The 14,680-nt window shown below is 46.6% G+C and overlaps 1 protein-coding gene across 1 annotated transcript in view; it reads left to right on the top strand.

The window, feature by feature from the left end:
• The window catches only part of Grik4 (glutamate ionotropic receptor kainate type subunit 4), a 425,572-nt gene extending 414,989 nt beyond the window's left edge, over positions 1-10,583 (top strand). Inside the window, exons 20-21 of the mRNA XM_050120125.1 lie at positions 6,493-6,611; positions 9,827-10,583. Coding sequence (XP_049976082.1) covers positions 6,493-6,611; positions 9,827-10,183 — 476 coding nt within the window. The 3' untranslated portion in view covers positions 10,184-10,583. The remainder of the gene's footprint in view (positions 1-6,492; positions 6,612-9,826) is intronic.
• Positions 10,584-14,680: the final 4,097 nt, after the last annotated feature.

The following is a 14,680-nucleotide window of genomic DNA, read 5'->3' as shown; positions in this document are numbered from 1 at the left end:
TACGGAGAGAAAGGGTTCTTGATATGAGCTTGTAGCCTGTGTGCAGAATCCCTCATCCTTATGACCTTGGATGTTCTGGGCAATAGAACCAGTTTTCAGGATGCCAGTTCAGTTCTGTAAGCATGTAGTATGGTCTGAGTGATCACAGAGCAATGGAAGGGTCCGTGTGCTGTGAAGGCTGAAGGCTCTGGTTTCAACCTGGGTTTGGGTGTGGAACCTCAGGCAATGACCTGAATTCTGCACTTTTGTTTCCTTGCCCAGGAAAATGGAGTCACAAGTTGTTCAGGGCAACTACAAAGTCCGAGTTAAAATAGTTGTCAAGGGCAAAGTTAAAATCATTAGCACAGAACCTTGCCTGTTCTAGAACTAGTAAACACTCGTAAAAAATGGCTTTATAGTTCCAGAGAACATAGCTTTGCCAGTAGACTTATTTAGAAATTCCCTGTTAGCTAGGGAAAGTTACACAGAACGAGCTCTCTGCCTTTTTATGTTCTTATTATACAGTGGGAAGAGTCAGTCTCCTTTCTAGCCAGTTTAATAATTGAAGGAGATTGCAAGTGGTTTGGAAAGTGAGACGCCTCAGCTTGCATCATAGGACATTATGAAGTATCTCTCCCAGAATCTTTTTTAATACATAGCAAAATTTCTCAAATGCTTCTTTTGTCTCGTGTCCCTCTTTTTTCCTTATTTTTTTTCTAACCACCCTTTCCAGAATCTACTAGAAGTCAGTGAAAGATGTCAGAGTGAGGGCAAGCAGACGTGGCAGGCTCTCTGCCTCATAGTGTGGAGCCACGCAGATTTGATGAGTGGCTGGGAAGGTCTTGTAGGTTAGTCTATACATGCTAGAGGAGGAGCTGCTGTTTACAACAAAGAATCCCGCGGAGACAGCCCCATCTGATATAGCCACATGGCTGTAGGAGGATGTGCCTCCAAAATGGTTGAGAGCCATATGGACCCAAGAATCTATGTTTATATCAGATGCTGATGCTGCCTGGAGCTTTGGACCGAGCACGGTGGCCAGCTCCTGGAAGATGCACCATAAAGATCTGTTGATCAGCATCAAAGAGAGCGTAGGATGTCACTTGTTGAGATTAGGACACTCGTCTGTCCTTTCTCTATACCTGTCACTGTGTAGTTACCCCGCACCCACCCACAAACCATTGTTCCAAAAGAGAACAGCATGTCTCGTGTGTACAGAGACACACTGTTGCTTGGAACTCAGTGAGGGATTTGAGGTCTAGGAGCTAAGTCTACCTGAATCTAAATCTGAGGAGTGATTCTTAGCTAGGTAGAAAGGAGGGAGGGGTAGGTGAGTGGATGAGATCCAAGACTCTTCACTGCAGTATCTCCTGATAATATCTGTTCCCCTTTCCTAGTTCCAAAGACAATGAAAATAATGCATTTGCATTTGGGAGCCAGTATTTGGATCTGTGGGCAATCCCTGAGTGACACTGGAGTTAGTATTTCCCCGACCAGGGATTTGCGAGGAGAGTCTGAGACTGTTTCAGCTAATGCACGCTGATTGCTGAAGCACAGCCGAGGCCCAGGCTCAGAGTGTCTGTCAGGAGGAAAGCCCAGTTTTAAAGCCATCTGTCTGGATGGCTTATACACCATCCCATCCACGGAAGGCCAGAGAGGCAGTGACTAGATGGATTCTTGGTCCCTTTTGCAGGTGCTGGGGCATCTGTAAGGGCGGCAGGGACCTTGCAGGCTGGAGCATAGTCATTCTGAGCCCCTGCAGATGGATGCGCAAGGCACACAGGGGGATAGCTGATGGCAGTGTTAGACAGAACAGGCCTCGCTCTCTGAAGGTGCCCCTCCCCCTCCCTCCTTCATCCATTTCTCAGCTCTCACTCTGCCAGCAATCTATTCTTGCTTCAACTTTCCAATGACTTCCTAAAGGCATGGCTGGTATACAAGCCTCGCTCTGAAGAGGAGGAAGAGGCCACTCGGCCTGCAGTTGGCATCTGAGAGCCAACACCCATGATTAACAGGTGGGCCTCGAAAACCGAGACCCTGGGAAAGAAAGACTGGGGCTGTAAAGGTGGCTCGGGGCCTCTACCAGCATCCTGTTAAAACCTTACTTTTTCTGAAGCTGTCCAGACCAAATCAGAGTCCCAGTCATCCCAGCCCAGACCATGTGTTCTTTTCTTCCCCTGCCCACACCCTTATCCGACATGGGAGATCTGTGTCATGGAGTAAGCCAGGTTAGTTCTTTGCCCCTACAGAAGCTCTGGACCTCCTACCTGGAGCCCCCGCTGAAAGATGCCACAGTTTACAGTTACCACATACAGCGTTTGATGAGGAGCTGGCTATGGATCACAGTGTGAATCTGGGGTTTTGGGTAACGTAGGCCTCTATGGGGCTGTCTATCTTCCTTCCTTCTAGCCATTTGTTTCTCTTCCTCTTGTGTGTAGGTCTATATGGTGAGCATGCGTGTGCATGTGTGTGTTTGCAGGAGTGTAGGTGCATGAGTGCCTGCATCTGTTTGTATGTGAAGCCTCCGAGGCTGGTCTCTAGAATCTTCCTTGATCATTTTTCTACTTTCTTTTTCTTGAGGCTGGGTCTCTCAAACCCAAAGCTCACAAATACTGCTAGTCTGGCCAGCCAGTTTTTCCTTCCAAGGCTTGGATTACAGGCAAGCAGTTATACTCACCTGGCACATGTATGTGGTTCTTAGGATCTGAACTCTCGTCCTCTTGCTTGCATGGGGCAAGAGTTTTAACTGCTCAGCCACCTTCCAGTCCTTTCTGGTCACTTTTTTTTTTTTTATGGAGCACCTCTTATGTGCCATGTCCCATGATCATGAGGTAGAGAGTCCTTCCCAATGAACTTGGTCTAATGGGAAATCTAGATACATAAACTTAAACCCATGATTATTGTGTGATTATTATTAATTAGAATGAATTAGAATAATACACAATGTGTTACTAGTAAGGCATAAAAGCTATAGACCTGACAGAGTTGTGTATGATTGGAAAAGCCACCAAAATAAAGTGGCCCTGAACTTCAGTGATAAAAGGTCAGGCTAGCTCAGTGTGTGTGTGTGTGTGTGTGTGTGTGTGTGTGTGTGCGCGCGCGCGCGCACTGGACTAGTTATTTTTGCAGCACTTTACCAGATAACCTGATAGAAGCATCTTTAGGGAGAAGGGTTTTAATTTGATTCAGTTTCCAGGGGATTCCAAACTGTGGCGGGAACACAAAGGCATTTCGTCCACTGGTGCTTTAAAATGTTTGAAGTGGTACACATGCACATGGCAGCCAGATGAGAAGCATCGAGAGGCCCGTCAGAACCAGAGGGGCCTCACCTGCTAGTGACCCATTTCTGCCAGCTGAGCCCCACATCCCAAAGGTTCCATAGCCTTCTGCAAATGGCGCCACCAGCTGGAGACCAAGTGTTCAAATACATGAGGCCATGAATAATATTTCAGACACAAAGCCACAGAAGTGCTTGAGAGAAGTCAAAGAATATAGATAGGTGCACGGAGGGCATTCTGGGAAATGCAAATAGTTGTGCATCGCTAGAGATGATGTCACAGGTTTTCCATTTTAGAAAGATGGGTTTCATGGAGGGTAGAGTTGGACAGGAAATGGCTGTATGCGGGGACATTATTTTGAAATTGATGCAATAGTTCAGGCAAGGGTTGGGGAGCACTTGAAGGTGGTGGGCTGGATAAGGAGATTGTTTAGGATAAACTTGGTAATAGCCAGTGTTTGGAGGAGAGGCAAGAGACCAAGACCAAGTTACTCCCGGTGAGGCCAGGAGAGAGCGTTGAGCTGTGGTTTTATAAAGAGCCATGAAAGGGAATGTGATTGACAGTGTCACCGCTCAGAGCGGTTGTATAAGCTAGGAAATTTCCAGGAGCTAAGAAACAAAACATGGGGAGTGATTTCAGAGGGGCAAGACAACGTCACATTCGAGAGAGCTGATTAACTAGAGCTAGCAGAAGTAAATCCGGATTGGAGAATTCATTTTCTCCTTCAGGTATAGCATCCAGGGCCTAAAAGCTTCTCAGGTGTTCAAAATTATGTTTGAGGTCTGAAAAAAATATTGGCTTCCCAATGCACAAAGAAAACTTGCAAAAATTAAATTAAGACATGTTTAATTAAATATCTCCAAAGTGGAACATTGTTCCAACTTCATTAATTTTTAAATTTAATATTCATAAAGTTGCATCACATTTAGACACGATTTGTGGGTTAGATTTTCTCATTTTGCAAACATTCCCTTGTAGGCACAGTGATGGCTGAGAGATCACAGCCAATTGGAAATTTCTCCTCCATAAAACCAAAAGCAAAAAAAGAAAAGTTTCAATGCATTTAGTTGTAAGATGTTGGATGGATTTTCTTCTACCTGCTTTTGTGTGGGACAGAATCTCCAGATGTGTTTTAAGAACCTTTAAAGTGACCCAGAATAACACTGAAACAGACAGCTCTCTTCAGAAGGTTCACGGTGATAGAGAAGCGGGAGAACAATTGGGATCTGAGAAGGGAAGGACGTGAACTGGAAAGAGCCAGTGATGAGGGGAAGTTGTGAAGGGTCAGGAGGTGACTGGGGGTGGGGGTGGGGAATGCAGCCACAGGGCACAGGTGATAGAGTGAGGCCCAGACCCTTGGATAGACCCATTCTTTCTTAAGAGCCCCCCGTACATTCCATCCCCTCATCCGTGTGGATCCTGATGTTCTTACAATGCTTTCTGTGCCTGGTGGCCCAGGTGAGAGAGGCTGGTAGTCAAATGAACCCTAACTACTTTCCTCCCTGTGTTTAAGATCCTCTGTCTTGGATTTACCAAGATAGAGGTCCCTGCGTTGATTGGTGCAGATTCGGAAGAGCTGACTATGGCAATCTGTAGACCAGAGTGCATGGTCTGTATGATGTATGCTTATGTGAGGCTTTGGGCCCACTGGAAGTGGACCGTCAGCTAGTCAGAGAATGCCACTGTGCTGTGTTGTTAAAACAACAACAATAACAAAAACAAATAAACAAAAAGAAATCAGACACCCACCTGGGTCTTTGTGGTGGGAAACCAGAGGCATCTTGAAATGGCCAGGTAGGGATATTGTGCCAGCGTTCTGAGCTACATCCGATTCCTGGTCCTTTCTGTGAAGCATCTTAGGAAGTGCAAAACTGACTCTCCCCATGCCCCATGACAACTTAACTAGAGATCAGACACGGAATAACCTTAAAGAGTACAGGACAGAAACCTCCCTGTCACTAATTTCTTAGACTAAAGAAGCTTTTGATCCCTGACCATGCTCCCCCTTCGATGAAACATCCCATCTGACACGTCTATGAGTTTGGTTCCCCCACAGCCAAAGAAAGCATTGAGTTGTGGGGCTAATCTCATCATCAGTGCTGCAACTGAAGTGGCCATAACCATTCTACAAATAAGCATCAGGATATCTTCAGCTAGCTCGCTAGGCAACGAGGGTACGATACCACTGTAAAGAACATAATAATGCATACATGATTCCAAAGAAAACAATTTCAAACTCGTTGTAGGCCTGACTGGCTGGGGAAAACTCCCCTGGGAAGCTTGTTCCTAATACAGAGCCGGTAAAGTTAATGGCTCGGCAGGTGAGGGTGCTGGCTGCCAAGCCTGATGGTCTGTGCTTGACTCCCAGGGCCCTATGTGGTAGACGGAGAGGGAGGGCTGCACCTCAGCGTCCAGATGTGCTCTGGGGCACATATGCTGGGAGTATGAGCACACACACTGGCACGCGAATAAGTAGGTATAAAAATAATAATAAAATACAGAGTCTGCTTCAGATATGCTGATTTCCTAGGTCTCGAGAAAGGGCTGGCGGTCTCTATGTCAGGTTTCCCAGGAGTTTCTGATAACAGCCAAGTTGGGGATGCATTAGTCCAAAATAAGCTAACATTTTAATCCCTTCTCCCAAATATCTAGGTCCAGGATTATTTCGGAGCTTGGAGATCTGGGATTTTGGAAGACTGGCTGGCTTAGCATCCCCTATCCTGAAAATCTAACAGTGTTCCCCAAAATCTAAATTGGTGCATTGTTATTTATCTGCTCAAAAGCTTCAGGCTTCAGAGTTTTGGATTAAGGATGGCCAACCTATAATAATCTGACTCTGGCAAGCACAATTCTTTCTATATCCTTATATACCAAAACACACTGTGAGGAAGATAAGGCAGAAGTTTTAGAATTTAAGGTGTTTTGGTGTCGTGTCATTATGAAGTAAATCAGATTGGGCTGTCCCTTTCCCCTAAGACAGTCCTCCGCTCCCAGCCTAGTACAGTCTTGTGGTTTTTCCAGTCTCCTTCATTCCAGCTCTGTCTCCTTGCCCTGATTTACTGCAACCACCCTGCTTCTTTCCTCAAATGATGAATTAAATCTTTTCCAGGAATGAATGGGTCTGAGAGACCATCTCCAAGACTCCATTCCTGTTGTTGAAGTGACTTCTGCATTGCTGCGGTGGGTCTTCCCACTCTTTCCAAGTAACTTATACTTTTTAATCACTCTCTTCCAGGCCTGGGAATGGAGAATATTGGTGGAATCTTTGTGGTTCTTATATGTGGCTTAATAGTGGCCATTTTCATGGCTATGCTGGAGTTTTTATGGACTCTCAGACACTCAGAAGCATCCGAGGTAAGTTTCCAATGGTTTCCAAAGACATACCACCAACAGCAGCGTGAGACTCACTGGCTTCTGCATGCACTTCAGAGAGGACCTGCAGCGTACACCCAGAGGGCACACAGGCCTGGACAGTGGGAAAAATTTTAGTCTCTAGAGTAAAAGATCTGAGTAGACACTGTCACGTGTTAATTGTGCATCCACAGAAAGGGCTCCATATTTTTCTTTGACACAGCCATTAAATTAATATGTAAGGAAAGATGTTTTATAAACAACAAACTGTATAGTATTGTGGGGGGGGAATGAGTAAAAGTACCAGGTCATTCATGTGAAATATGACCTCAGACCTTCCATTTTGTCTATAGGTACAGGGGAAAACCCTCAGTGATATCCCAAATTAAAGGAACCAAGAGGTTCATCTTCTGTCTCAGGAATTTTAATAAATTTGATTCTCTAGTTGTGGCTTAGAGGCTGGGTTAATAACTACTTTGCACCCATGAAAAGTCTGAGAAGAAGGAATACTTTGTCCCATTGGTCCTCCATCCCTCCCCAGGGAGGATGCCCAAGAATTCTTTGTCCCATTGGTCCTCCATCCCTCCACAGGGAGGATGCCCAAGAATTCTTTGTCCCATTGGTCCTCCATCCCTCCACAGGGAGGATGCCCAAGAATGCTTTGTCCCATTGGTCCTCCATCCCTCTGCAGGGAGGATGCCCAAGAATGCTTTGTCCCATTGGTCCTCCATTCCTCTCCAGGGAAAATGCAAAATTTTTTGCATGTTCTTTTTCTCTTTTTCATTACATTAGCATCTCAGCTTTGGATCTTCCAGCTGCCACTGCCAGGGCAGCAGGATACGCTATCCCCCGCAATGCCTCTGCCTGCTCCTACCACTCCTCATCCACTCTAGCACCTTACTCTCTCCTCTATGCTTCTGTTGACCCTCTCTCCAAAATCCACAGCTGTACCAGTTGTTACTTTTAAAGAGTAGTAATGTCACTATCACCTTTCTTTATACAATCCTTCTCCTGAGATTATCTATCTATCTATCTATCTATCTATCTATCTCTATCTATCTATCTATCTATCTATCTATCTATCTATCTAGACAGGGTTTCTTGTGTAACCACCCTGGCTGTCCGGAAACTCACTTTGTAGACTAGGCTTGCCTTGAACTCTCAGAGATTCAAGCGCCTCTGCCTCCCTAGTGCTAGAATTAAAGGCATGAGCCATGACCTCCCAGCGACATTTGATAACAATATTACTTTCCCTTTCCTTCCCTCCCTCCCAACTCTTGACGCCATTCCAATGGCTTCTCTCACCCCTATGAAGGGGTCCTGCCCATTGTTTGAATCCATCATTCACAGACTCTCTTGTCCTTTTCCTTGTTCAACATCAGATCTCTTGGGTTCCCTGGTATTTCTGCTTCCAGTTCTGTTCCCCTCCCCTTCTGCCCATTCCTTAAAATGCTGCTAGCATTTATATATTCCACATGAGTCTGATCAAGTAAGCTTTTCATTCTCCAGTGAAACATTCCCTATTTCTTCTCCTGCCTTTTACTCTGGGCCAGCAGTCAACCATCCATCAGCCACCTCAGCACCGCTGTCACACTGACACAAAGTGCTTATATGCCAGGCTACGACAGCTATAGACATGGAGCTACTTGAACGTAAGGACTGCCTGTTATCTCTGTATTTCCATGACAAATCACAATTCTTGACCCACAGTAGATGGTAAATGCATTGTGTTATATTCTTGTCACATGTAATGGTTTAGGCAGGTGGCAGGGGCTTTTTGTTGCCATAGTAATTATTAGAAGCACAGAGGGGTTTAGTGATTTGCCAAGAATCTTCTGCTATTTAGTGACAATGATGGGCCTAGAAACAGGTCTGAGAGCCAAAGTTAGGCCATATTGTGTGTACAGTTGCTTCCATGGCCTGTTTCTCCCAAGAGCTCCAGCAGGATCTGGGTTTACCCTGAAATTCAGTGAGTCTCAGACTACTCCAGTAGCTGAAATGAAGAGGAAGCTGTGTTGGCTGTGCGGCTCTGGCGCAATATTTGCCTCATTGATAGAACCTGAGGAGGAGGAGGCTTCTTCTGCCATCATGCTCCAGGAGTGTATGAGAACTCAACAGAGTATGCTTGGACTTTGGAGTTAGACAGGATTAAGTTCTGATTCTCGTTAGTCAGTTCCTCACAAAATACATAATATTTCCTACACATCTTCTAAATGGATATTTTAACAAGTTCACAATTCTTTATCAACTGGTCCTCAGACCCCCCAAAACTAGGAATGGTCAGTGCGATGCATATGTATTCCCCCACAAAGTCTGATCATTGTGCACCATCTTCATTGCACTCCATGTGAACACGCGAACATTTTGCTGTAGAAACTGCAATGTATTTGAATATCGAGTTTGTCCCAGACCCACTGGGTGTTAAACATAACATGGTGTTCGTGCATTATCATGTCTTTCTAAACTCCGGAATATCCTGAGATTTGAAGAACAGCTGGAGCCAAGTGTTTCACGTGAAGAGACTGTGGTCCTACAGATGTGGCAGTTGTTCAGTTCAATAATCTTCAGAATGCGTCATCTCCAACCACTGGCGACCTCACCCAGGACAGCTAAAAGGAAGTCAAGGCTGTGTGGGCTTTTGGCAGTGGTAGACATGCCATGTTGATGGAGCTGAAAGAGAGACTAGGGAAGAACAGGCAGCTACTTCCTTCCCCACAGTATTTCTGGAATGTTCCTTTCCAGCTGGGACAACCCAACTGGTCATGATGGTTATAAAGACAGGGGAATCGTTGGGCTGAAGGCAAAATGAACACATGATGAGTTTTTCAAATGCCAGGGAGACTGATATAGAAGGTTTTAAGTAGGTTTCAAGACCCACCTTTACCTGAGGTCAAGGGAAGAAATTCTCAGGGGTAGAAACTAAGCAGAGTAGAAGGAAGCAGCCGTTAGTGAAAATGTGCCAAAATGGTGCTCTCTCTTTCCCAAAACGCTGAGGATGCTCTTGAAGGTGGCCAAACATTGGGCATCATCTGGCAGGGTTGTTGAACGAAGGCTGTTGTGTGGTAGGCTTTTGAGCCTTAAACAGGGGTGGGAATGAGGCCTTCATTTAACCTTCACACTTGAGATGACTGGCTGTCCCAACACCCTTTGCCTGCAGACCCCAGGAGACTCACGAGGCCCTCTGAGTGGCTCTCTGTGACTTCCGCTGTCTCCCTTAGGTGTCTGTGTGTCAGGAGATGGTGACGGAGCTGCGCAGCATCATCTTGTGCCAGGACAGTATCCACCCGAGGCGGCGGCGCTCTGGAGGCCTGCCACCCCCACCCCCGGTCCTGGAGGAGCGCCGGCCCCGGGGCACAGCGACGCTCAGCAATGGCAAGCTGTGTGGCGCCGGGGAGCCCGACCAGCTGGCGCAGAGACTGGCACAAGAGGCCGCCCTAGTGGCTCGCGGCTGCACGCACATTCGCGTGTGCCCGGAGTGCCGCCGCTTCCAGGGCCTGCGGGCGCGACCATCGCCGGCTCGCAGCGAGGAGAGCCTGGAGTGGGACAAGACCACCAACAGCAGCGAGCCCGAGTAGTGGCGCAAAGGACTGCGGAGCCAGGCGGGGAGGCGGGAGGGTAGACTTGGCAACATCGTTCTCTCCAAATTCAAGACTCAATCACTTTACAAAGAGCATCAGAGCCTGATGCTCCAGAAGGAAGAGGATACCGCCCTGTGGGAGAGCAGGTCTATCTGGACGTTGCATCCACGTGGCAGAGATGCTGGCCCTTGTGGGCACAAGGACCCATCTCCTCCCAGAGGGCCTTTCTTCCAAACCCAAATAACATGGAGTCTGGGTAATGGGACCCCGGCAGGGGAAGTTCAAGAAATTGATGGCATCATCAGTTGAATTCCCCCCTAGGAAGGGGCCATTGTACCCTGGGTCTAGTTCTTAACAGGAAAAAAAAAATTAAACCCAACAGGGAAGTTTTTCTTTTCTGAATTTGTATATTTTTGTTAATGTTCTTTTCTTTCCTGTTTTTCTTTTGTCTCTTCTGGTTTCAAGGTCTAAGGTTCAGTTGTCTTGTGCTTTGGGATGGGGAGTGTGGGTTGGGGGATGGAGGTCTGACCCCTTCTCTCTCTCTCTCTCTCTCTCTCTCTCTCTCTCTCTCTCTCTCTCTCTCTCTCTCCTCTATCTCTATCTATCTATCTATCTATCTATCTATCTATCTATCTATCTATCTTATCTATCTATCTGATTTTGGAGTTGCTGGTGCACAGGGTTTTAGGTGCTGACTCTACCCCTCTCATGTCATGTAGTGTTTGGTGGTCTCCCTAAGTGTAGAGGGCCTTGGGTGAAAGTCTGTCAAGCCAATTTGTTAAATGCCAGCAAACAGCACTTAGCCTGTGGTCTACCAGAGGACACCTTGAAATGTCCGGGTTTCTGAGACTTAATCTGACTCTTCTTTTTCTTTCCCTATTTTCATCTCTGAAAAGAGAAGGAAGACAGAATATGCAGAGCATGCTGGGCACTATGTAAGGAGTAAGGAGAGGGTATGTGATTTTTCCATGTTGTGGTCCTACTCAGAGAGGAGAGAGGACGGGGCCGCACCACTGGTACGATAGACCCTTTACAATGGCATCTCTTTTCAGCTGACCTCAGTAGCTGCCTCTGAAGCACTACCCCCAAGGCTCTTATGGATTGGGTGATTTGGGGGAGGGTACTAGACATAAAACCTGGGTGCAAGTATGTGTGTGCTTGTGTATGTGTGTTCATGCTCCCATACGTGTGTGTACGCAAGCGCACATGCCTTCGTTTATGAGTCAGAAAGACCTTTCTTAAGTAGCCAACAATTCGCCTAGTTCCTGGGAGAGAGCAGAGTCTTTTAGCCTGTCACTGACTGGACTGAGGAGCTAGGAACATAAATCCAGATCTCAGTGTGGGTAGTAGCATTCCTTGTGTGACCAAGGATGAAGTATCTGACTTCTCTACTGTAGACTGGGAGTCAGTAATACTTCCCTAGGCAACCAGGGACTGTTCTGCTTGGAGGCTTGCCAGGCCCAGACTGCTTTCCTGATGAGAGGACCAGGACTTCTGCCGAGCTGACGGACGTGCGTGTCATCAGAATTTCATGGAGAATCGTCATTTTTCTGATGGCAAACAAACTCTATGCAATTCCCGACTGTAAACTTCGACAGTTCCAAGAGAAGGCTGGACAGTGGCCAGCGACTCCACCTTCACCACCGTCACCTGGAGTCGAGCTGACTTCACATGGCTCTTGTTCCGGATATATTAAAATAAAGACGTTTTTGAAGATGCCGAGCCGAACCCCCTGGTTCAGCCTTCTGGATAGGTTGGCATCCTCTCTGTGTTGTTTCTTAGAGCTGCTACCCCAGGGACAAGCTCTAACCTCGATTCTTCTCAGTCATCTAAGAGGTGCCCTGTCAGCCCTAAGCAGACCCCTTGTTGGTGACCCCGAATCCTTTTTCATTTTTCTCTTTACCTATCCAATGGCTGCAAGCTGCGTGGGACACTTGAGGTTTTGTTTTTGTTTTTGCCATACTTTGTGGAGAAACACAGACTACGTGGGAAGGGCACTTGACGTCTGCTGGCCAGCAGACCCCAGTGGTGTCGCAACTGCTCCAGCCCCCAGCCCTTTCCCAGGCCTCTCACTCCAGGATCTCTCTGCCAGATCACATCTTGGACAGGAAGGGTTGTTTTTTAAAAAACAAAAAAACAGAACTCGTTTTTATGAGCGGGCTATCTTGATCAACAGACTTTTTTTTTAATGGATTAGTGAAGTCAGCTTTCCCAAGCATCATTTGTAACGTCGTTTCCTTCCCTTCGTGGGATAGCGATGAATTTGACAGCGCTAGGCAGCTTTCCTGACTCCATCACTGCGCCTCCCTCCAGTTGCTGCTGTGTGCTTCTGCTCCCAGTTGTTTCTGGTCCTTGGTTTGTCTCCTCCACGTTTGATCCATTGCTCATTAGCCTTCTTTCCCATCCTGTGTTTTCTATCTGAATCTGTGTACCATATAAAGTAGGTTTTTTTCTTGTCTGTTTATCTTTCTTCGACTGGAATATTTATAATAAAACAAACCCTGAAATGTTAGTGATGGGTGAGAGCTGTTTGGACTTGGGAAGTGTGATCCCTGTGCCCTCCCCCTCACCGCCTAGGTGTAAGAAGACTCTAAAAGAGAATAAAGCTAGGGTCCCCCTTTAAATCTTATCCTTCACCTACCTCTTCTTCTCTTTTTCTCTGCCCCTTTCTTCTCTCTCCTCGTCTCCTCCCCCTCCTTCTCTCTACCTCCCTTTTCACTCCCCACCCCTTCTACTCTTTGTTCGGATCCCAGCAAAGTCTAGGTAATGTCTTTCAGGTTTCAGTTCTGGGACTCTGAGCCAACTCCACCCTCCACATACACACACACCCCTCAGAACGGATATACATGTAAATGGAGTTCAGGTTTGTGGGTTTTTTTGTCTTCCTAAATGCACTTTCACAGAATAGTCATCTACTGATACCCGGGGTAACTCTAGTCAGATGTCACCCCAGATTCCACTGGGAGCCTGAAGATTACATCAATTAAAATATAATACTTTGCTTTATTTCTTTTAATTGCTCTGCAGGGCCCCAACCGTCACAAGATCTCTACTTCAGAACCCAGGTGGGGTGTAAGTTGAGCACGTAGATGTTGGAAAATCTTTTGGCTTCCTCTCTGCCAGTGCTCATATGAGAATATTCATGCTGGGAACTTGCCAAACAGCCCTCTTATTGGTTAGGTGAGACCGAAATATCACGATAGCCAATCCATCTGGGACCGCTCTGTGAAAGTTCATTAGTTTGGGATTCCAAGGAGTTTAATTTTCTTTTGGAATCCAAAGAGGACTTCCCCTTGGTGTACAGGGCTAAGATGGAGCTGGAGTGCAGCTCGAGGGAGCAGTCTGTGGTCCTCCCATCCGTCCGGTGTTCGCAGCAAGGCAAAGTAGTCTGGGAATGATAAGAAAGGTCTAATTCCCTGGCGGGCTGTCAGCGCTCAGGTCGTAACAATGAGGCCTGTTTGGAGAATGCATAGAAGGTATCTTTTCAGAAGGATATGTCTGGAAGCTGGGGCTTCCTATGAGGTCTTCTCGTGAGAAAAAAAAAAATGGAATCTTAAGTGGCTTTCAGCTTGAGTATTTCTCCTGCCTTTTAGGAAAAGCGATTCTCTACATGAGCGCGCTCTCACACACACACACACACAGAGAAAGAGAGAGAGAGAGAGAGAGAGAGAGAGAGAGAGAGAGAGAGAGAGAGAGAAAGAGGTCAGTCCCTGCCAGGACCAAGTTGACAACTTCAGAGACTGGCAACTTGGAGATCCTCTGGTGTGCCTCAAAGATTGGTGATGACATGCTTTCAAAAGACATATGTGTCCTACAGAGAGGGAAAACCGTACGTTGAAGGTATGGCTTCCACAGGAGTGAGGGTCACCCTCCAAGTCTTAGAACTGGGTGATCAACAACTTCACTATTCCTTAAGAGCAAGGGGAGTGGTGTCGTGGCATTATTATTAGAACTTGACCAGTTACATTTCATTGGAGTTTCCAGAGAATGGATGACATCCACACAGACATCACCATGAGGCAAGCAGCAGAATTTGTGACCGGAGATGAAGGAAGGAAGTCTATGCAGGTGATAAAATGGACAACTCTCTGTGACCGGAAGTGGCAGGAAAGATCCCAAGAAAGGGCATAAGGAAACTGAGCATCTAATCTGCCTGTAGATTGAAGCCATGCAGGAGAATCTGTGCACAGTGCCTGATGGTGCCAGCAAGACAGGGTGCAGGATCTCATTTGTGGGCTGGACCATGTGCATCCATACTATGGAGAACAATGTTTGGAGAACTAGTTAAAGGACCCTGCCCACCCTTTGATAGTCCTCACACCCAACCTAACTTTGTCTCTTGGCAGAGAAGTTGGAGGGTAACTGATGGGAGCACGGTGGAATGAGGTGGAACTATTCCTCGGATTGGCAGGTAGGTTTAGAGTGTTCTTACTTCCCAGCACCACTTTAGATTCTGTGAAAGATAGCAAGGAAATAAACGCCGTAGATCGGTAC

Source organism: Alexandromys fortis, unplaced genomic scaffold, assembly GCF_014885135.2.
Source record: "Alexandromys fortis isolate MF-2015 unplaced genomic scaffold, M_Fortis_MF-2015_v1.1 scaffold_190, whole genome shotgun sequence".
Taxonomy (NCBI): domain Eukaryota; kingdom Metazoa; phylum Chordata; class Mammalia; order Rodentia; family Cricetidae; genus Alexandromys; species Alexandromys fortis.
This window is presented reverse-complemented; position numbering and strand designations above follow the sequence as displayed.